The sequence below is a fragment of the Cataglyphis hispanica genome, chromosome 5, assembly GCF_021464435.1.
Source record: "Cataglyphis hispanica isolate Lineage 1 chromosome 5, ULB_Chis1_1.0, whole genome shotgun sequence".
Taxonomy (NCBI): Eukaryota; Metazoa; Arthropoda; class Insecta; order Hymenoptera; family Formicidae; genus Cataglyphis; species Cataglyphis hispanica.
Genome location: NC_065958.1, coordinates 8,704,660 through 8,721,635, shown reverse-complemented (window position 1 = coordinate 8,721,635; position 16,976 = coordinate 8,704,660). Strand labels below are relative to the sequence as shown.

The following is a 16,976-nucleotide window of genomic DNA, read 5'->3' as shown; positions in this document are numbered from 1 at the left end:
TCTCTCTTTTTTTTTTTTCCCCCAGGTAAAATATTAATATTTTGATATATATATACATATACATATATATATATGTGTGTGTGTGTGTGTGTGTATAATCATTTAAATAGTTGCAATAAAGTTCTTTATTTTATGTATGAATAATTTATTCAAATAGATTTGTGTGTAAATGTTAATCTTAGTTGTTTCATTATAAAAATTTAAAAAAATATAACATTTTTCTTTTGTTTATAAAAATATTAAAGGAGATTATGTAACATTTTTTTTCTTCAAAGTATTCTATTTTTTTTTTAAATGTTATGTTTATTAGATATGTCGAAGATGTATGGAAAAATATAGGGATAAAAAATACAATTCCGTTTAAGAAGTACAATAATATTTATGGAGTTATAAAGTTTTGTTAATTTAATTTTTGAGATTTGATATATAAAAAATGTAGTTTAAATGTGGACTGAAATTTATGTAATCAAGATATATTACATCCGTATTGACCATCCAATTTATCATCGAATATTCAAAAATATAAAAAAAAGGAAATAAATAATTTCTTGTTTCAAATATGTTCTAGATCTTAAATGTCCTGTATAATCAACTTTTCATTTGCATAACAAACTTTTCATTGGAGAAATGTAAGATCTCCATAAATTTATTTATTACATTTATCGAGATCGAGTATTATCGATATAATCTTGTTCATCAAAAATGATTTATTCAAATAAAGTCAAATTCACTGTTCACAATTAAAAGATATACATACATAGTATATTATTCTAAACAAGAAATGACAAAACAAAATTATCCCTTGTACCAATACAATTTTAGTGCAGTCCCACCTACATAAATATATATAGTAATCTACAAATTTGTTTTAATTCAGTTACTCAATGAAAATATTATCACACTGATCTATTAGCATAGAATGCTAATATATGAGCATATTGCATATGAAAGTTTATTCGTGTATTCAAGTAAAATATAAAAAAGCGAAATATTTGAAAATCCTTTAAATGTATCTTAACATAAAATGATTATAAGCTTTGCGCCCATATCTAAGTAAAAGAAACAAATATAAAATTATTAAACTAAAATCATATATGTATACTTTATAAACATGCCAGTTGATCGCATATGTTAATGTTTTCATTGAAATGTATATGTAAATAAAATACAATATTGTGGCAAAAATGTTGAAAATTTTTTTCGAGTCATGAGAAAACAATTTATTATATACAACTTTGAGTCATGTATGTTCAAACGAGATACATCATTTATAGAATTGATGATTAATAATTTTATAATAAATTAAAATTTCGGTAATTGTATTTTTGTGTATAGATACACAACAATGTACAATAAACAATTTGTATAATTGTTTTTTCTTTTTTAATTAATTTAAATAACTGTTTACATTTAAATCAATTTGTTAATCTATGTGTGTAAAAGTATTACAGTAAAATTGTTGCCCAAAATATTTTTTCCAAGTTGCAAATACTTTACAAGATTACATGACTCATTTGTATATTTACAGATATACAAATATTGTAATAAAATATAATTATAAGTAGCTATAAGTAGAAAAACAAATAATAAATATTAAAAACATACGATATATAAAAGAAAAATAACATAAAAGGAAAGCTGGCCAAAAAATAATGAAACATAATGTTGTGACGCTATATTGGGTAGAGTAACCTTTTTCTGTTAATTTGCTTCTGCTAAAGTGTTGATTCTCGCATTAATAGCCAATAGTTGCGCCACAAATGACGAATCGCTCATGATTGAAGCTAGAGCAAAGAGTATGTCCTTCAAAGCATCTTGCGAAATGTTAAGTTGTCGTGCACATTCCGCTAATATCTCCATTTCCTCGGCGTTAGAACTTATCTACGATAAAGGATAAATTTTGTCATTCTTACATTTCAAAACAATTTTGATTGATCTTAATATTAATTAATATCAAAAATTATACCTTATATGAATCGCAAAATTTATTAAATGCCATCTTGACTCGCTTCTTCCCATTACCAGTCTGATAGAAAATTGTGAAGGTCTGTGCGTCGTTCATGTCTAGTATAACAGAGAAGTATATGCCGGCAGTAACATGACCCTTAGTATCTCTGGCAAGGAGACTTCTGCGATTATAAACCAAGTTTCTACGCTCTGTAACGTCAATGGCAGTTAAATATGGCCTTGCCACATAAATGAGAGCGACTTGCATTCTCTCCAAGGCACCAGGTTGAATTTTTCTTTCATGCCATTCGACATAATCAGGATCATCAGCGCATAGACAATAGTTGTACTCTTTCTTGCAATTCGGTTCATCGGATTGCGTGAACCAGCCTGTATGAGGGTATAACTTATCGGCCATCACAGTGATAACGCGCGCAACATGGTAACCGGGATCGAGCAGCATGACGCCGCGACGGCCGCTAATCTCGATTTTCAGGCACACTAATACATGCTCCTTTTCGCCGCTATCTGCCGCTGGTGGGCCGCCGACATAACCGGCGATATCACCAATCGTCTGTAATACATTGATTTTCCTCATAAGTTAACATTAAAAAAAGAAAAAAAAATCTAATTAATTGATAAGATTCAAAATATTATACAAGAGCATTGAACATACTATATCATCCATCATTATAGTTTTGTCGATAGATTTGTCGATGTTTTAAAATATTTTGCGCTTTTAATCACGATAAGATCTCTGTTCAAGTATTAATTATAATCTTTATTTTTATAAATATCTCAAACTTACTTCTTCACAAGATACTAAGTAGAGGCCACTCGCTATTCCTGGGAATCGTTTGTTCAAATCTGTTAATCGATGTAATAATTCAAATCCAAGACCGACGCAAGTATGGTGTCCATGTGTTATTAGAGGCTGATATTTTCGGTAAAATCGATCCAGTGTTTTCTCTCCGCTTGCAGTATAGTCCTTATAGAACCTATTATGTTATATTGCTAGTTGTATTTTTAATTACATAAAGAATAATGATTGAGATGAGAAATTGCATTACATACCTGAGGAAATTACCAATAGTATCATAGCGATGCTCACGCAATAAGCGTTGTGTTTCAAGTTCAACGCTGCCCGCTAATTCCTCATACTGTTCGACCGTGGAAACGGTCAGGGCTGGTGACTCGTAATGGGCCCAGACCGGCAGGGGTAGCGGAACACCCCTGATCCAGGGCCCGCGTGCCTGCCCCTGTGGCTGGCACCATATCTCTGCCGTCTCGAGTCAACTCGGCCATTCATTACCCCAGCGACCAACCGTTGGCACAAAGCCATGCTCGTCCCTGCAGCTGCTTATTGGCTCCACAGGGCTCTCTCCGTGTTTTCTACTCTTCTCTCGCTCTACATGCATACGTAAATATTACAAAACACATTCAAGTTTTTATGAATATAAAAATGAAATGGTAGAGATTAAGCAGTCTATGGTGAGTGTGTGACTTTTCAGCGATAGCTTATGATATATTTATTTGTAAGGGATTTTTGTCCCAGTTGCATTTTCTCTTATATTTTCTGTATTTAAGATTAAAGAGGTATATTTTTTGGAAATACTTATATATAAATATTGAAATCGAAGAAAAGAGACTAACACAATGTAAAAAGCGTAAAGGATAGAGTAGACCTTATGCGTTATCACGGTATAATTGTCAAAAATCTATCAAAATATATTGCCAATTGCAGAAACGCAATTTCTAATTCTGCTTTGGATTATGATGCAATGTAATGTGATAGATTATATACACAGAACGTGCAATATTTTTTACACAAACAAATAAGAGACAAATAAGAGATTTCAATCGTGACGTAACACTACCGCGCACATCATAATGAGATATTGGTGTCAATTCTTTCAGTTACTCGGGCTATTTCGCGTAAAAAAGAAATAACTATATTTACGTAGGTGATTACCGTAAGTCCACTGCTATTTGAGCACACGGATCAGCACGGTGAAGATCTGCGAAATTAGTGCGGAGAGGCGGATTGAATTTATCATCGGTTCGGTATCCAACATGGCGGTATGTAGGTTCAGAGGACGCGCGTGGTGAATCAATACACGACCATACACGACCAAATAGATACGTAGCGCGTGCCACGTGTCTACTGGCGACCTTCGTCGTCACGTCTGCGATTCCGTCCGCTAAATACGCGCTGCGTCGTTCGTCCTTTGCCGCGCCAAGATTCTTCGAGAGGGGAATAAAAAAGCAAGAGAAAATCGAATCGAATCGAACCGAACCGAACCGAACGGGACAATCTGTTATCCGCGCTCTTTCCGCCGTCGCGATCCGCGATGCCATTCTACCAAAACATTCGCGTTCGATCACAATCGGGAGATAATCGCTTGCAAAGACGATCAGCCTGTCAAAATATACTGTCCGAAGATCGTCAAGTGTCAAAAAAGAAAAGAAAGGAAAAAAATGCGAGAAAAGATCACCGTGGACTTTTCTTTTAATCGAAAGAAACTCATCGACGACTTTGTATATATTTTCATTCGCGATAAGAGACTAGTTGACAAGTTGTTTTCTCAAACTCTTCCGTGTTGTCGAATTCATTAACGCTTACATATGGACGTAAATCATCGATCGAAATCATTGATTCGTAGATTTAAAAGATCGTGGAAAAAAGTGACAATTTTTTTTTTTGCAGGGAAAGGATTTTCAAAGCAGAAAGTCACGCACATTCGCGCGTGTTTTTCTTAAATACAAATCTCGATAAGCTCAGTAATTTGGATATTTTTTTTGACTCGCACAATCTCGATATCGAGTATCGTTCGCGCGTCTCTCTCATCAACACTTACCCATACAACGAGCGCACCAAACAAACAAAAACCTTCTCTTCGCGAGCTTTGTTCCGGAGACTCACGTGTCCGATCTCCAAGTAGAACTGAGAGGTAGGACGCGGACGTAAGGGTTATATACGTTGCTCAGCGGCCCTCTCTATCCGCCCCTCCCTCTCTCCTCCTGTCTGTAAATCGTCCCCGCTTCACCGCTCCCTCATCGTGGCGTGCTTATGTATGCGCGTTTCTCCACGTGATCGCGATACCATCGTTCTTCATCCAAGTTCACCGATAAAATCACACACTTTTGCAATTATCTCGCACTGATAAGATGTTTGCGATCTTTTGTTCCTTTTGTTTACTACTAATAGTTGAATCTTTCGATTTTTTTACTCGCACTGTTTCAAAGAGCAAATTTTTTCGATTAGACACTTATTAAAAAATGATTTAATTATCCTTAATTAACCGGAAAAAAGTCCATGTAGAATCATAATAAATAAAAATCTAATTATGTATATAAGTATGTATGAATTACTTTTTTCTCGGAATATACTTACGTATAATGAAATTGATCGAGAATTTGCGTGGTTTGCGAGATATCGCTCAAGTGTATGATTAAAGATATTTCGGAGAATTATTTAGATTTTAAAGATTGTTTACAGTAACAAAAAAACATATCTCTTTTTTCTTTGTTATTCATACATGTACATATGTTACGTTTATATGTATAGATATAAGAAGTACTTAGCTTCAGCTAGTTTTTTACGTAGCGGCGGATAATTTCATGATCGGTTTGAAAGATAGGTTTTTGGCTTATGGTGATTAAGGAATGAGGTCAGACTTAAATATGATTGGTCGATGGCGTCGTGCCTCTCGAAATTATTTCTCAGCTGTCCGTATCATATGTTCGTGACGTCACAATCACCGATGACAGTTGCTTCTACGAAGAGCGGAAATAATAACGGAGAGCGAAAGCGAGATAGATTTTATTACTAAAAAAGCAGCATCGATATAAAACCTAGAAAATGAACAATAAAATATAGCTTAGAGCTCCGCATATTATAAGAGATTAAAACTCATCCAAGATTAGTGTTCACCTTTTTTTTTAAATAATTTTTATTATCAATATATTATTTGTAGTTTTGGTTAGCCTCCTTCGGAGATGGAAAAACCCCGTATTGGGTAATTCCTCGCGTTTTCATTCTACTTTGCGCGTCTTTCTCGTCGTCAGCGGCTATTTCGAAAGACCTTGAACGTCACGCGATTAGCGCAGCCGCTTTTCACACGTTTCATACGTTATAAGCAATGTTTTTGCGGAAGTTGCCAAAATCATAAATTATTACAAGAGTTTGCTTGCGCAAGTTTTTTATGCGAATAACTCATCATCGGATACTCTTGTATTCGAGATTAAGAGGCGAACGCGTCTGCGATGAACGGCTCTGCAAGTTTCGCCAGTTGGCATGTTTCTTACTACAAATTCTTCTATAGTATTTTAAAACTTTGATTTTTTACTCGAACGTCGCGAAAGGAGCCATCATCGCATTGTTTGCAATGTGCTCGTTCTATACCTAGATATTTCAACGATGGTATCAAAACAATTTTGCTTGATTTTGACGAGATTCTAGCCATGTCACGGACCTCTCCAAACAGTTAAATATATGTTTGCTATCGTTCACGTGATTATCGTATGACCCGATTAAAGCGAACAGCGCAGTAACGCAATTCACTCATGAGAATTGGATATGAACCAATTGCCACGCTCTCCTTCGTCTACTGCGTAGAACATATTTTCCCTTTACGTATTTATTACAGCTAGCGCGTATGTTAGCGCGTCAGAATCAAATGATGAGACATTCTTTTGTAATATTGCGCAAGAACTAACAAAATAAGTTTGCGCGTAAAGCGTTCGGTGCGGAAATATTTATGCGTTAGTCATCGCGCCACATTGATAGATTTAACAGAATCTGACTTTATTTCTGTTGTTACATTATCGCATCCCTTTTATACATATATTTTAAAGTTGCTTATGAATAATCAACATCTCTAGTTATCCAAATTAAGACATTACCTGTAATCGTGTGTATATGCAAATTGTACAATCAGTGATAATGTATAGAAATTTATTTAAAATATTACTAATTTGAGAATCTTTCCGAATTTTCCCAGTATTCGTTACCTAATAAGAACGATTGTTCGAGACATTCATTGCAAATCTGTTGATTGATAAAGCGGTTCTTTGTACCGTGTTTCACATCCGGAGTTATATGATTCATGCATAGTCATAGTGACGCATTTACCGTTCACCACAGAGATACATACATGTACATTTAATAATTAATCATCGCAATCTTTTTTGTAAACATAATACGAAACGAGACTTTTATTTCCGCTATTTGGTATCATCCAATAGTTTCGATTTAAAATCCTTTACATCGGTGTAATGCATAATGTAGTACATAATAAATATATAGAATAAATATATTTTGTTATGCAGAATGGTTTTTTTTCTCATTTGAAGTTTGAGCATCTTAAAATCTATCAAAGATAAAAAAAACAATATGGAAAAAATATGTTCGAATTAGTCTTTTTCTAAAATCTAAATGGTTGGATATCTTTCCTTCAATACACGTTCAATGATTTTATTAATCCTAGACAATTTTTTTTTTTACATTTTTCTTTTCTCTTATCGTAGGATGAGCATATTTCATCGATAAATAGAAATTAGTCGGAATTTATATGTCGTTGAAGAAATCTGGATACAAGATTCTCAGCGATATGCGACTTCGGCAATCAAATGAAGCACCTCTGGTATATAAATATCCGTATAGGACTGCAATTACATACATCGAACTGCTTACGTAAGCGTGAATAACAGCATGCATTGGCGTGGCCGAAGAATGCGAAAAAGTGCTTGTTGGAAATTATGTGGCACAAGGAAAGAGCTGTATGAAAAAATGATATGTTTTGCAATATATCGTTGAATTATAAAATTGCGGCGCAATTTCATCGAATAGATAACATGATATATATACGTGAGCATGATATTGTTTGATATAATGTTACGTGTTATTAACACGCTTCTAAATAACGATAATTTTTTATAATTCTTGCTTTTTTATGACACAATACCTAATTCTTTTCAAATGAAAATATATTTAGAGAAAAGAAATATTCAGAGCAGCAAGAGTCAACATATGTCAAAACGCGCTGGTTAAATGCAAATTATTTTCTCAGTCTGTATATATATATATATATATATATATATATATACTCAAACATTTTTGCATATAACTGGCGCAATGAATTTAAATGAATATTGCGTCAAAAATTTATTTAAATATATTTTTACGCAGTAGTATGTATATGTGTGTGTGTGTGTGTGTGTGTGTGTGTGTGTGTGTGTGTGTGTGTGTGTGTGTGTGTGTGTGTGTGGTGTGTATGTATTCTAGAAGAGGAAAAGTCGCACTTACGCTTTATCTGAAAGATTAGACGTCTTTAAGATATCTTTACGATACTTTAATGATATTTGTTATTTACATCATTTGTGTCATGTTATTGAATAGTTTTTATTTTGATACATTTACTGCAAAATATATATATATATATATATATATATATATATATATATATATATGTGTGATTTGATGAGTGTATTATATGTTATTACATGTCAAGAGACACATGTACATTGAATAATATCTGGATTTATTTAAAAAGATGAAAACGTGATGCAAGAGTGATATATGGAAGCATTTATATAATCAGAAAATTGCTACATTTTTAAATAAAAAAACATCAGTAATATAATGAAGGATAAAATTATAAAAAGTTAAAGTGAACGGATGACAATAATATATTCAAATTAAAAAATCAAAATTTCAAAGATGAATAATATATTAAAAAGATATGAACACATGAAATATATGTAGATAAATTGTTAGCAGCGACATATAAAGAGATAACTTAATGATGAGATATATGTTTCAATTTGTATTTCGATAATCTAATAAAATATTCTTGTCTAAAAAGATAAAAACAAGATAAATATATACATACATTTTTGTATAATTGAAATGTATAAATATGTCGTAAAAATTACTCGATACTATACGTTTGAATTTAGGATGTATGTACAAATTGTAAAAGAAAGAGAGAATAATAAATAAATATAACAGATCATATATTTTCTCTCTGTCACGTTTTAAAAACTTACTCAGCTATGTTATACCTGATCACGTGATTATTTAGAGCGGACCATATGACGTGCGAAGAGCCAATCGCCATGTATTTTGCGCATTTACTGAGACCGCCAATATTCGCGACTGCGCGGTATCACCTGTGATGTGCGTGTCATGAATGGCTAACGCTATGCCGGACTTTGTCCTTGAGCGTAATGATAGCAATCTTTATTCATTTTTCGTTGCTAATATTAAGGTAACGTTCGCCGGCACTCGGGAACTTTCCGCTATTTTAGCGTGTTTTTAGACCGGAAAAATATGTATCCCGATTGATCGATATTTTTCACATACAGTGACATTTTAGTTAGGTATTCGTGCTATCAAGTGTCAAATTACATATGATCGAGTTGTCAAAAACGTAAATCGTTATGATCGCCTAATGAAATAAACTTACTTTTTCTCTGTCAGCAGAATACTTTACAGTTTCACATAAATTTTATATTTTTGCATATGTACACATATTGAAATATATAATATTTCATAATTGTCAATTTTCCTTTCTCTAAACATATGTTACTGATAAATCTATATTAGAATGTAAAAGAATAAAAATATTAAAGTATTAAAATTATAGAAGAAATTCTTGTGTGATTATAGGTTGTTCGTGTACCTTTAAAACAGCATATTCTTTGTTAATATTAATGGAAATATGAAAACTTCATATGAGTTTATTATACAAGAGGCCCACTTTTACAACATTAATTACGATATGTTAAAGAGATGATAATTTTATTGATATAGTAGAAAAAATGGTATATATGTTACAGATATAAAATAAATGAATGCTTTTTTTTTGCACTGCCTGCAAATTTATATTACATAAGACACTTCTTATCTTGTATACCTTTTTTTAATTTTAGATTAATCAAGAATTATCAACATCTTTATCTTTGAACACAAATCAATACACAGAGACTGAGGATGAACCAACAGATAATTTATATCTTGCACTGATACAATGCTTTGGTATTATACTATGTGGGTAAGAAAATGCATTTATTAATTGTTTATCTGATTAATGAAATAAGAAATTATTAAGGATTTAAATATATATACTTAAATCTTTCCTGGACTCTGCAGTATTGTTCTTAATTTTTCTCACATATTAAATATACATAGATTAAATGATTAATTAAAGATTTTATGTTAATAATAATGAGAATATGTATTTCACAGATATCTAGCGGGAAGATTTGGTATGATGACAAAAACCGAAGCAAATGGCTTAAATACTTTTGTGGGTACTTTTGCTTTGCCATCGCTAATCTTCATGTCTCTGGCAAAACTTGACTTCACCTTGGTTAATTGGAAATTTTTACTCGCTGTACTGCTTGCTAAGAGCTGTGTGTTCATTACAGTACTCGCAGTTTCATTAGTAATTAAAAAGCCATCCAATCCTGGACGTGCTGCACTCTTTGCAATATTTACTACTCAAAGCAATGATTTTGCTATTGGATATCCAATGAGTGAGAACAATAAAATTATCATATCATATTTATGCATAATTCCATACTTTTATATTGTCTAATATATTTCTTTATATTAATTATTGCCATTTTAGTTGATGCTTTATATGGAAAAACACATCCAGAATATGCTGCATATCTATATCTGATGGCGCCTATATCGCTGGCCATTTTAAATCCGATAGGTTTCGTATTGTTGGAAATAGGCAAGCGACGCGTGGAGGAGAACACAAATTGTAGGAACATGGTTTATTCCATCGTGAAAGGTGTCATACTGAATCCAGTACTGTTCATGACAGTCTTGGGCATTATAGGCAATCTTATATTTAGTCACAGCGTGCCGCGCTTACTAGCCGCAATTCTCGAAGTACTCGGTAATGCTTTCTCCGCTAGCGCATTGTTCCTTCTTGGCTCAATGATGGTAGGAAAGATACACAAATTGAAAGGTACTGCGCTAGTTATACCGGGTATATTGATCTCGGTGAAGCTGCTAGTTCTGCCTCTAGTCATAAGAGAATCCATTATTCTCTTGAATGCCGGAGATAACTTGACGGAAACGAGAAATTTGAGTACTTACGGCTTTCTATACGGTACTATCCCGACAGCACCAGCTTTATTTATTTTCACTTTGCGATATAATCTCGAAATCGATCTAATCGCGTCAGCGATGGTAGCTTGTACGTTTCTCTCTGCTCCACTTATGTTTGTATCAGCTAAAGTGGTTAACGCAGTTTATGCTGGAATTACACCAGCTAATTATGCACGACAACTAAATACTTTTTCCTTTGATATAAGCGTTGCATCAGTAATAGCTTGTATATGGTTATTGATATGTTTTCTTGGATTTGGACGGAAAAGATATAATAAAGTCACTCATCGATGCACTTTGTGTCTTGTAATTGCGCAGGTATATATGTAACAAATTATTAAAATATGTTTCTATGTATACTTAGTTTAATATCATATGTACAAATATATTTTTCAGCTCGCAGCAGTGATCGGTGTGATTATTTGGTCAAAACTTGATCCAAGCGGTAATCGATCAACATTATGGTAATAAAAACTGCATATAATTATTTTCTATTAAGTAAAATTTTGTTTTCAATTGTTTTATTATTATAGGTACATTCAGTTCATTTTAATAACCACTGGTGTATATGCAAGCAGGATATGGACGGCTGCAATTGCAGCAACATTACTATTTCTGAGTTCACGTTCATTATCCTTTGTTGAAAATCTTCAAAAATGGTTTTATCCTATTGGATGGGGGTATGGATGCAAGAGTTTTTCTTACTAGTTTTTAATTTAAATACAAATATTACTATATTTATTTATATAATATAATAATTTATTTGCAGAATACCACTTTTAATGGTGACAATAATGTGCATTGTTACACAAACTCCATCTGAATTTGATTTAAAAAATCCGAATTTTCAATTGAGCAGAACTCAAGCTGCTGCATCTTCATTCATATTAATATTTTGCTTTATAGGTACAATACTTTCAATAAGAGATATTAATCCATATTTTTAACATTTAGCAACATTTATATTTTAAATTATTATTATTATTATTATTATTATTATTATTATTATTATTATATTATGTTACTATATATGAGGACATAATATTTTTATACACGAATTTTTTAATAACTATTTTATGCTGTACAGTGACATTAGGTTGTTTGGTGTTACAACAGAGATATCAAAGAAGACACATCACAATGTCATATGAACATATAAGAAACAATACAGAAAATACTACAGTCGAAAATAATGAAAGAAATATAGTAGATGTGGAAGATTTAGTTTCTCCATTAATTAATGCACCTATGTAAGTTAATAAAAAATGGAAATAAGTAAATAAAAATTTGCAAATTATAAACAATATTTTTTTAGAATTGGCTGTGAATTTCAAAATGGTTGTCCGAATGGAGCATGCAGAGATAATGATTTACAGAGAGATTGTGATGAAGAAAATGAAACAGATACAGATAATGATCCTCAGATTTTGCGACATCTCGTTTTCCTTATTTTACTGCTGTGTTCCATGTTTATTGTATGTAAATTACTTTTATTACTTAGATATTATGAAGATATTGTGAAATCAATGTTGACATTATAGGGTTTATCGATATCTGTGGGAACATTAATAATGGAGCAGTTAACTGGTATTTATGCAGAACTTGCATTTTTGGATGTGGCATTGAACTTTGGACAATCTTTAATAGCGTTTGCCATCTTTGGACTAGATCCTAGTTTGGGTAAATTGGGAGGTTGGCTTCGAAAAATATGCAGAAAGTGGCAATCTGGTATGATCTGTATGACAAATGATAAATTTTATATTTTATATTTATGCACAAGTTCATGCATGTAAATTTATAGATATTGTATACATATATCAAAATAAGAAGTATTATATAAATTTATATCAAACATAATTTTTTATAGCAAACATTTTTTATATCAAACATAATTTTTTATATTTTTATATTTTATAATTAATTTATCATTTGATATATATTTGATAATATTATAATATTGAATTAAATTAAATTAATATTTAATTATATTTTATAATATTTAATTAAATTTTATTATTTTATAGGAAAAGAATTACAGTTACCTTGCGAAAATGCTCTTAGTACAGAAGTAAGAGCAATCCGAGAGCAATTTAATCAATGTCACTTGGAAGCATGTCGGGCACGTATATCTATGTGCCGCAGGCGATTGTTGAAGGTATATAAAGGAGTTTTTTCGGGGTCGGATTTGGTCAACTGGTTGCTCGAAGTTGGAATTGTCAACAGTCGAGAGGAAGCTGTCCAATATGGTCGCTGTTTATTGGAAAGTAGAGTCCTACAACATGTTGATGGTACACATCACTTCTATGATCAAAATCTTTTATATACGTTCAACATATAATTAAATTTTCAAATGTTTTTGAAAAGACAAACTAGCTCGATTCCTATTCAATATTTTAAATACTGATTATTTGAATAAGGGGAATGATTGAACTAAGATTATTTATATTATAAAATCGAATTTACATATTCTTTACTCGTTTAAATTGAGCAATCTTTCTCTTCTTAATTTTCTTTTCAGAAAGAGAAATCTCTATCATTCGCATAAAACTAATAACAAATTAGTTATTTAATTAGTATCAGAATATTGCAAAGGGAAAGATGAATTTAGTTTTTCGGAATTGATCATGAGAATATGTGAATAGAGTTTGACTATGTGTGTTTGAAATTATTTAAATGTAAGCACAAAAGATTATTTATATAATTAATTTATTTGTACATAGTTCAATATAAGATAGAAAAATTTTAATTATGTGACATAATTTGTATAGGATCTCGAAAATATGAAAAAATTTCCGAAAAGAAAAATATCTTTTGAAATATTTACATTAATGAAACATGGCATAAAATTTCTTTGCATAATACAATGATGTATATTTCTATTATTTATTGAAAAGCAGTATCAGTATTAGGTTTTTTTTTATTTTTTTTTATTTTTTTCGTTTGTAATTATATATAAAATGAGTAAAGGCTGTGTTTAGTATATTACATACTGCACTCTCAATATATACAGTTTGACATGAGAAATCTTTTAATACAAGAAAGCGAATACAAGAATTTGATTTATTTAGTATCTGAAATATTTATGAATGTATTTAATTAAAGATGGGATGTAAATATGATGAGAAAGTAATGATTAAAAAAAACAAAGACAAATGAAATATATGCGAAAGAGAGAGAATTTAATAATTTATATTGCTGATCACGAAAAATTATATCTAATAAGAAGTCATGAGTAAGGATTATACAATGAATATAATAGCCCAAAAATTTTTATTAGATATGAGGATTTATCTGATTTTTCCTTTATAAACTATCACGTTTTATTAAATTGTTTATTAAAATGAATCTATATGTACTATGTATGCTGAGGTAATAAATATACGACAATTATAAGTGCAAATACTTATTGACATATACAATTATTTTCTTTTCTTTTCATTATTGTAAAATATATATTGAACAAAAAAATATTTGGATAACAACAAAATTTATAAAATAGAACAGTTTTATTTTATAAAAAATATGTATTATTATAATCATATATTCTATCTATAGCTCTGAATTTTTATAAATTCAGAAACACAGATCATCATCAGGATCGTCCTCATCTATATCATCTACATCATCCGGGTGATAAAATACTCTGGATGTATTTGTTGTATTAAGAGTATAAGGTAAAGGTGTTTTGTTTCTTTGTTCCATTTCTCGAGCATTCATTTCTATTCTAAACGATGACTCAATTTTCACTGGTTGACTTCCATTTGCTTCTGACTTGCGAGAATTTATCGTAATTTTTTCAGCATTAATCAGATAAGATGTACTCTCCTGTTTTATTATTTCTGTTTGACATATTATGGAACCACCCAATTTTCTATGGGTGAGCCTTGCAGTGTAAATTAAATTATTTATAGAGCTAATACCGGTAAATTTCTCCAGCTTAACATAAGTAGTACCCAAAGTTTCAATTGCAGGAACTTTCCATATAATATCTCTCCGATAGATGCATATAAGTTGCGACACCTGCTTACTTAATTTTTCTATGAACCATAGAGCCTTTGCTAGACCTACATTGAGAATTAAGGAACTCAAGCAGTTGACAATAATTATATTCCGAGGTTTCAACTTGACAGTTTTAAGTATATATTCAAGATTTTCCAAATCTCTCTTTGCAACTTTGTTTACATCTACAGTATAATAATCATGTAAATGTATATTTTTGGATGTAAGTGGTATAGGTTCGTTGTCGTACCAAAGTCTTGGATCAGAAAATGATAATAAATCTATACTATAATTAGGATCCTTCTCCTTCCATGCATGCAGCCATCCAGTTATTAACGTTCCTGCATACATTACATCTAATCCTGCAAAATAAATAATATTTTTCTGATTTGTAAGATATATATGTTGACTCAGATCAAGTATTTAATTAAAAAATAGCCAACCTTCATCTATAACAATTACTCTTGCTCCTTCTAATACAGGTAATTTTTCCATGTATGCCATTTTACATAAGATACACTGTATGTAGCTTCACAGAGAAAAAAAAAAAGAGATAAAATATATGTGGCACAATTGTGTTGATTACGATAAAAAATACAGGGAAAAATGATAATGTACTTGGAAAGATACGATTACATCGACACTTTTATTATATGATATTGGATTTCACCGTTATACTTTGAGTGACTTTATCAATAAAATATCAGTGAAATGTGTATTTAAGTATAAAAGTAATAATTTCTTATTACACAATGTGTCACGCAGATATGAAAGAACAAACTAAAAATTCGACATTGCTTTTCTTCGAGCGCATGCCGTATTGTACGTAATTCAACAAGCATAACCAAATCATCGAATCATCGTCATTTTATGACGAGTGTTTTATGCCGAAAATGTGAGCCATTGTTCAATAAGATGATAATTTTATTTAAATCTTTGATCTTTAATAAAGGGAAAGATACAAGATTTTATTATAAAGTCAATATTTTTAAAAATAAAACAAGAGATATATATTCCCTTGTATTCGCGCTGATTAGGAATGCGATAATATTATCGATATTAAGTTTCGAGTTACATCAAGTTGCATCAATCCTTATTTATTTCAAAAATTATATTCGTGAAATATAAATATAATATAAATATTTAGAAAATTAATATGTTAATATAATAATTAATTTCTTATTACTTTTACAAATTCTAGAATATTGCATATTTTTCTAGCACATATTTTTATTGTACCTTTATTTCTCTCGATATAATTTCGATTTTGACAAAGATAAACGGAGAATATTATATTTCTCTGAATAAATCACAGAGAAATATAATATTCTCCGTTTATCTTTGTCAAATTCGAAATTATTGATGGATATTTTTAAAGCAAATATAATAAATAATACAAATATTTGTGGAATGTGATATCGAATTTTCTTCTTTCTATTTACTTCTTCCGTTATCTAATTTCGATTTCGAAACATAAATCTTCGAAAGTTATAAATATTTCATAACATTGCCACATTTCCAAGCCTATTTATAGAAAAATAATTATTTGAAAAATGGCGAAAAAAAAAGAATACACAAGATTTGTCTCTGTTTTTTTCTGATACATTTTATAGCATTTTTTATTAAAAAAAATATATATATGTTCGAATATAGCAAAGAGAAAGGGAAAGGAAAAATAAAAAGAACAAGAAACAAAATAGTCAAGAAGAAACTTCCACTCTGTACTTTGCGTTGATCTGCTGGTCCTGGCGGTCCTAGCCGACGCTCTGTATGGCATGTATTAACGGGACAACGTAGAGTGTCCGAGTCGGAGTCGGAGGTCGGAGTCACACGTTTTTTTTTTTCCCTTTTTTCGGATGACGATAGCGTAAAATGATGTGATTGGTCGAAGCGTTTCGTC

The 16,976-nt window shown here is 31.0% G+C and overlaps 3 protein-coding genes across 10 annotated transcripts; 1 reads left to right on the top strand and 2 right to left on the bottom strand.

Moving 5' to 3' along the window:
- Positions 1-22: 22 nt before the first annotated feature.
- Positions 23-4,305, bottom strand: LOC126849577 (uncharacterized). Its single transcript, XM_050591539.1, has 5 exons — positions 3,920-4,305; positions 3,022-3,240; positions 2,756-2,945; positions 1,967-2,521; positions 23-1,881 (listed from the first exon to the last, which is right to left on the bottom strand). Exons 1-5 carry the CDS (start codon positions 4,303-4,305, stop codon positions 1,702-1,704), a joined length of 1,530 nt encoding a protein of 509 aa, XP_050447496.1. The 3' UTR covers positions 23-1,701.
- Positions 4,306-7,514: 3,209 nt separating this feature from the next.
- On the top strand, positions 7,515-14,422 carry LOC126849601 (integral membrane protein GPR155). 6 transcript variants are annotated; one of them, XM_050591571.1, is made up of 12 exons: positions 7,515-7,592; positions 9,620-9,774; positions 9,883-10,004; positions 10,199-10,488; positions 10,584-11,395; positions 11,474-11,541; positions 11,611-11,757; positions 11,847-11,983; positions 12,165-12,327; positions 12,393-12,552; positions 12,619-12,805; positions 13,102-14,422. In XM_050591571.1, exons 2-12 carry the CDS (start codon positions 9,772-9,774, stop codon positions 13,413-13,415), a joined length of 2,403 nt encoding a protein of 800 aa, XP_050447528.1. In that variant the 5' UTR covers positions 7,515-7,592; positions 9,620-9,771; the 3' UTR covers positions 13,416-14,422. The 6 variants fall into 6 exon arrangements, with proteins under 6 accessions (XP_050447528.1, XP_050447531.1, XP_050447525.1 ...); XM_050591574.1 differs by lacking the exon at positions 7,515-7,592 and adding an exon at positions 7,675-7,816; XM_050591568.1 differs by lacking the exon at positions 7,515-7,592 and adding an exon at positions 9,078-9,218.
- An 87-nt stretch (positions 14,423-14,509) lies between these two features.
- LOC126849608 (uncharacterized) lies at positions 14,510-16,924 on the bottom strand. 3 transcript variants are annotated; one of them, XM_050591597.1, is made up of 3 exons: positions 16,807-16,924; positions 15,520-15,605; positions 14,510-15,438 (listed from the first exon to the last, which is right to left on the bottom strand). In XM_050591597.1, the coding sequence occupies exons 1-3, from the start codon at positions 16,851-16,853 to the stop codon at positions 14,651-14,653; spliced, it is 921 nt and encodes a 306-aa protein (XP_050447554.1). In that variant the 5' UTR covers positions 16,854-16,924; the 3' UTR covers positions 14,510-14,650. The 3 variants fall into 3 exon arrangements, with proteins under 3 accessions (XP_050447554.1, XP_050447555.1, XP_050447556.1); XM_050591598.1 differs by having other exon boundaries at positions 16,802-16,887; XM_050591599.1 differs by lacking the exon at positions 16,807-16,924 and adding an exon at positions 15,826-16,302.
- Positions 16,925-16,976: the final 52 nt, after the last annotated feature.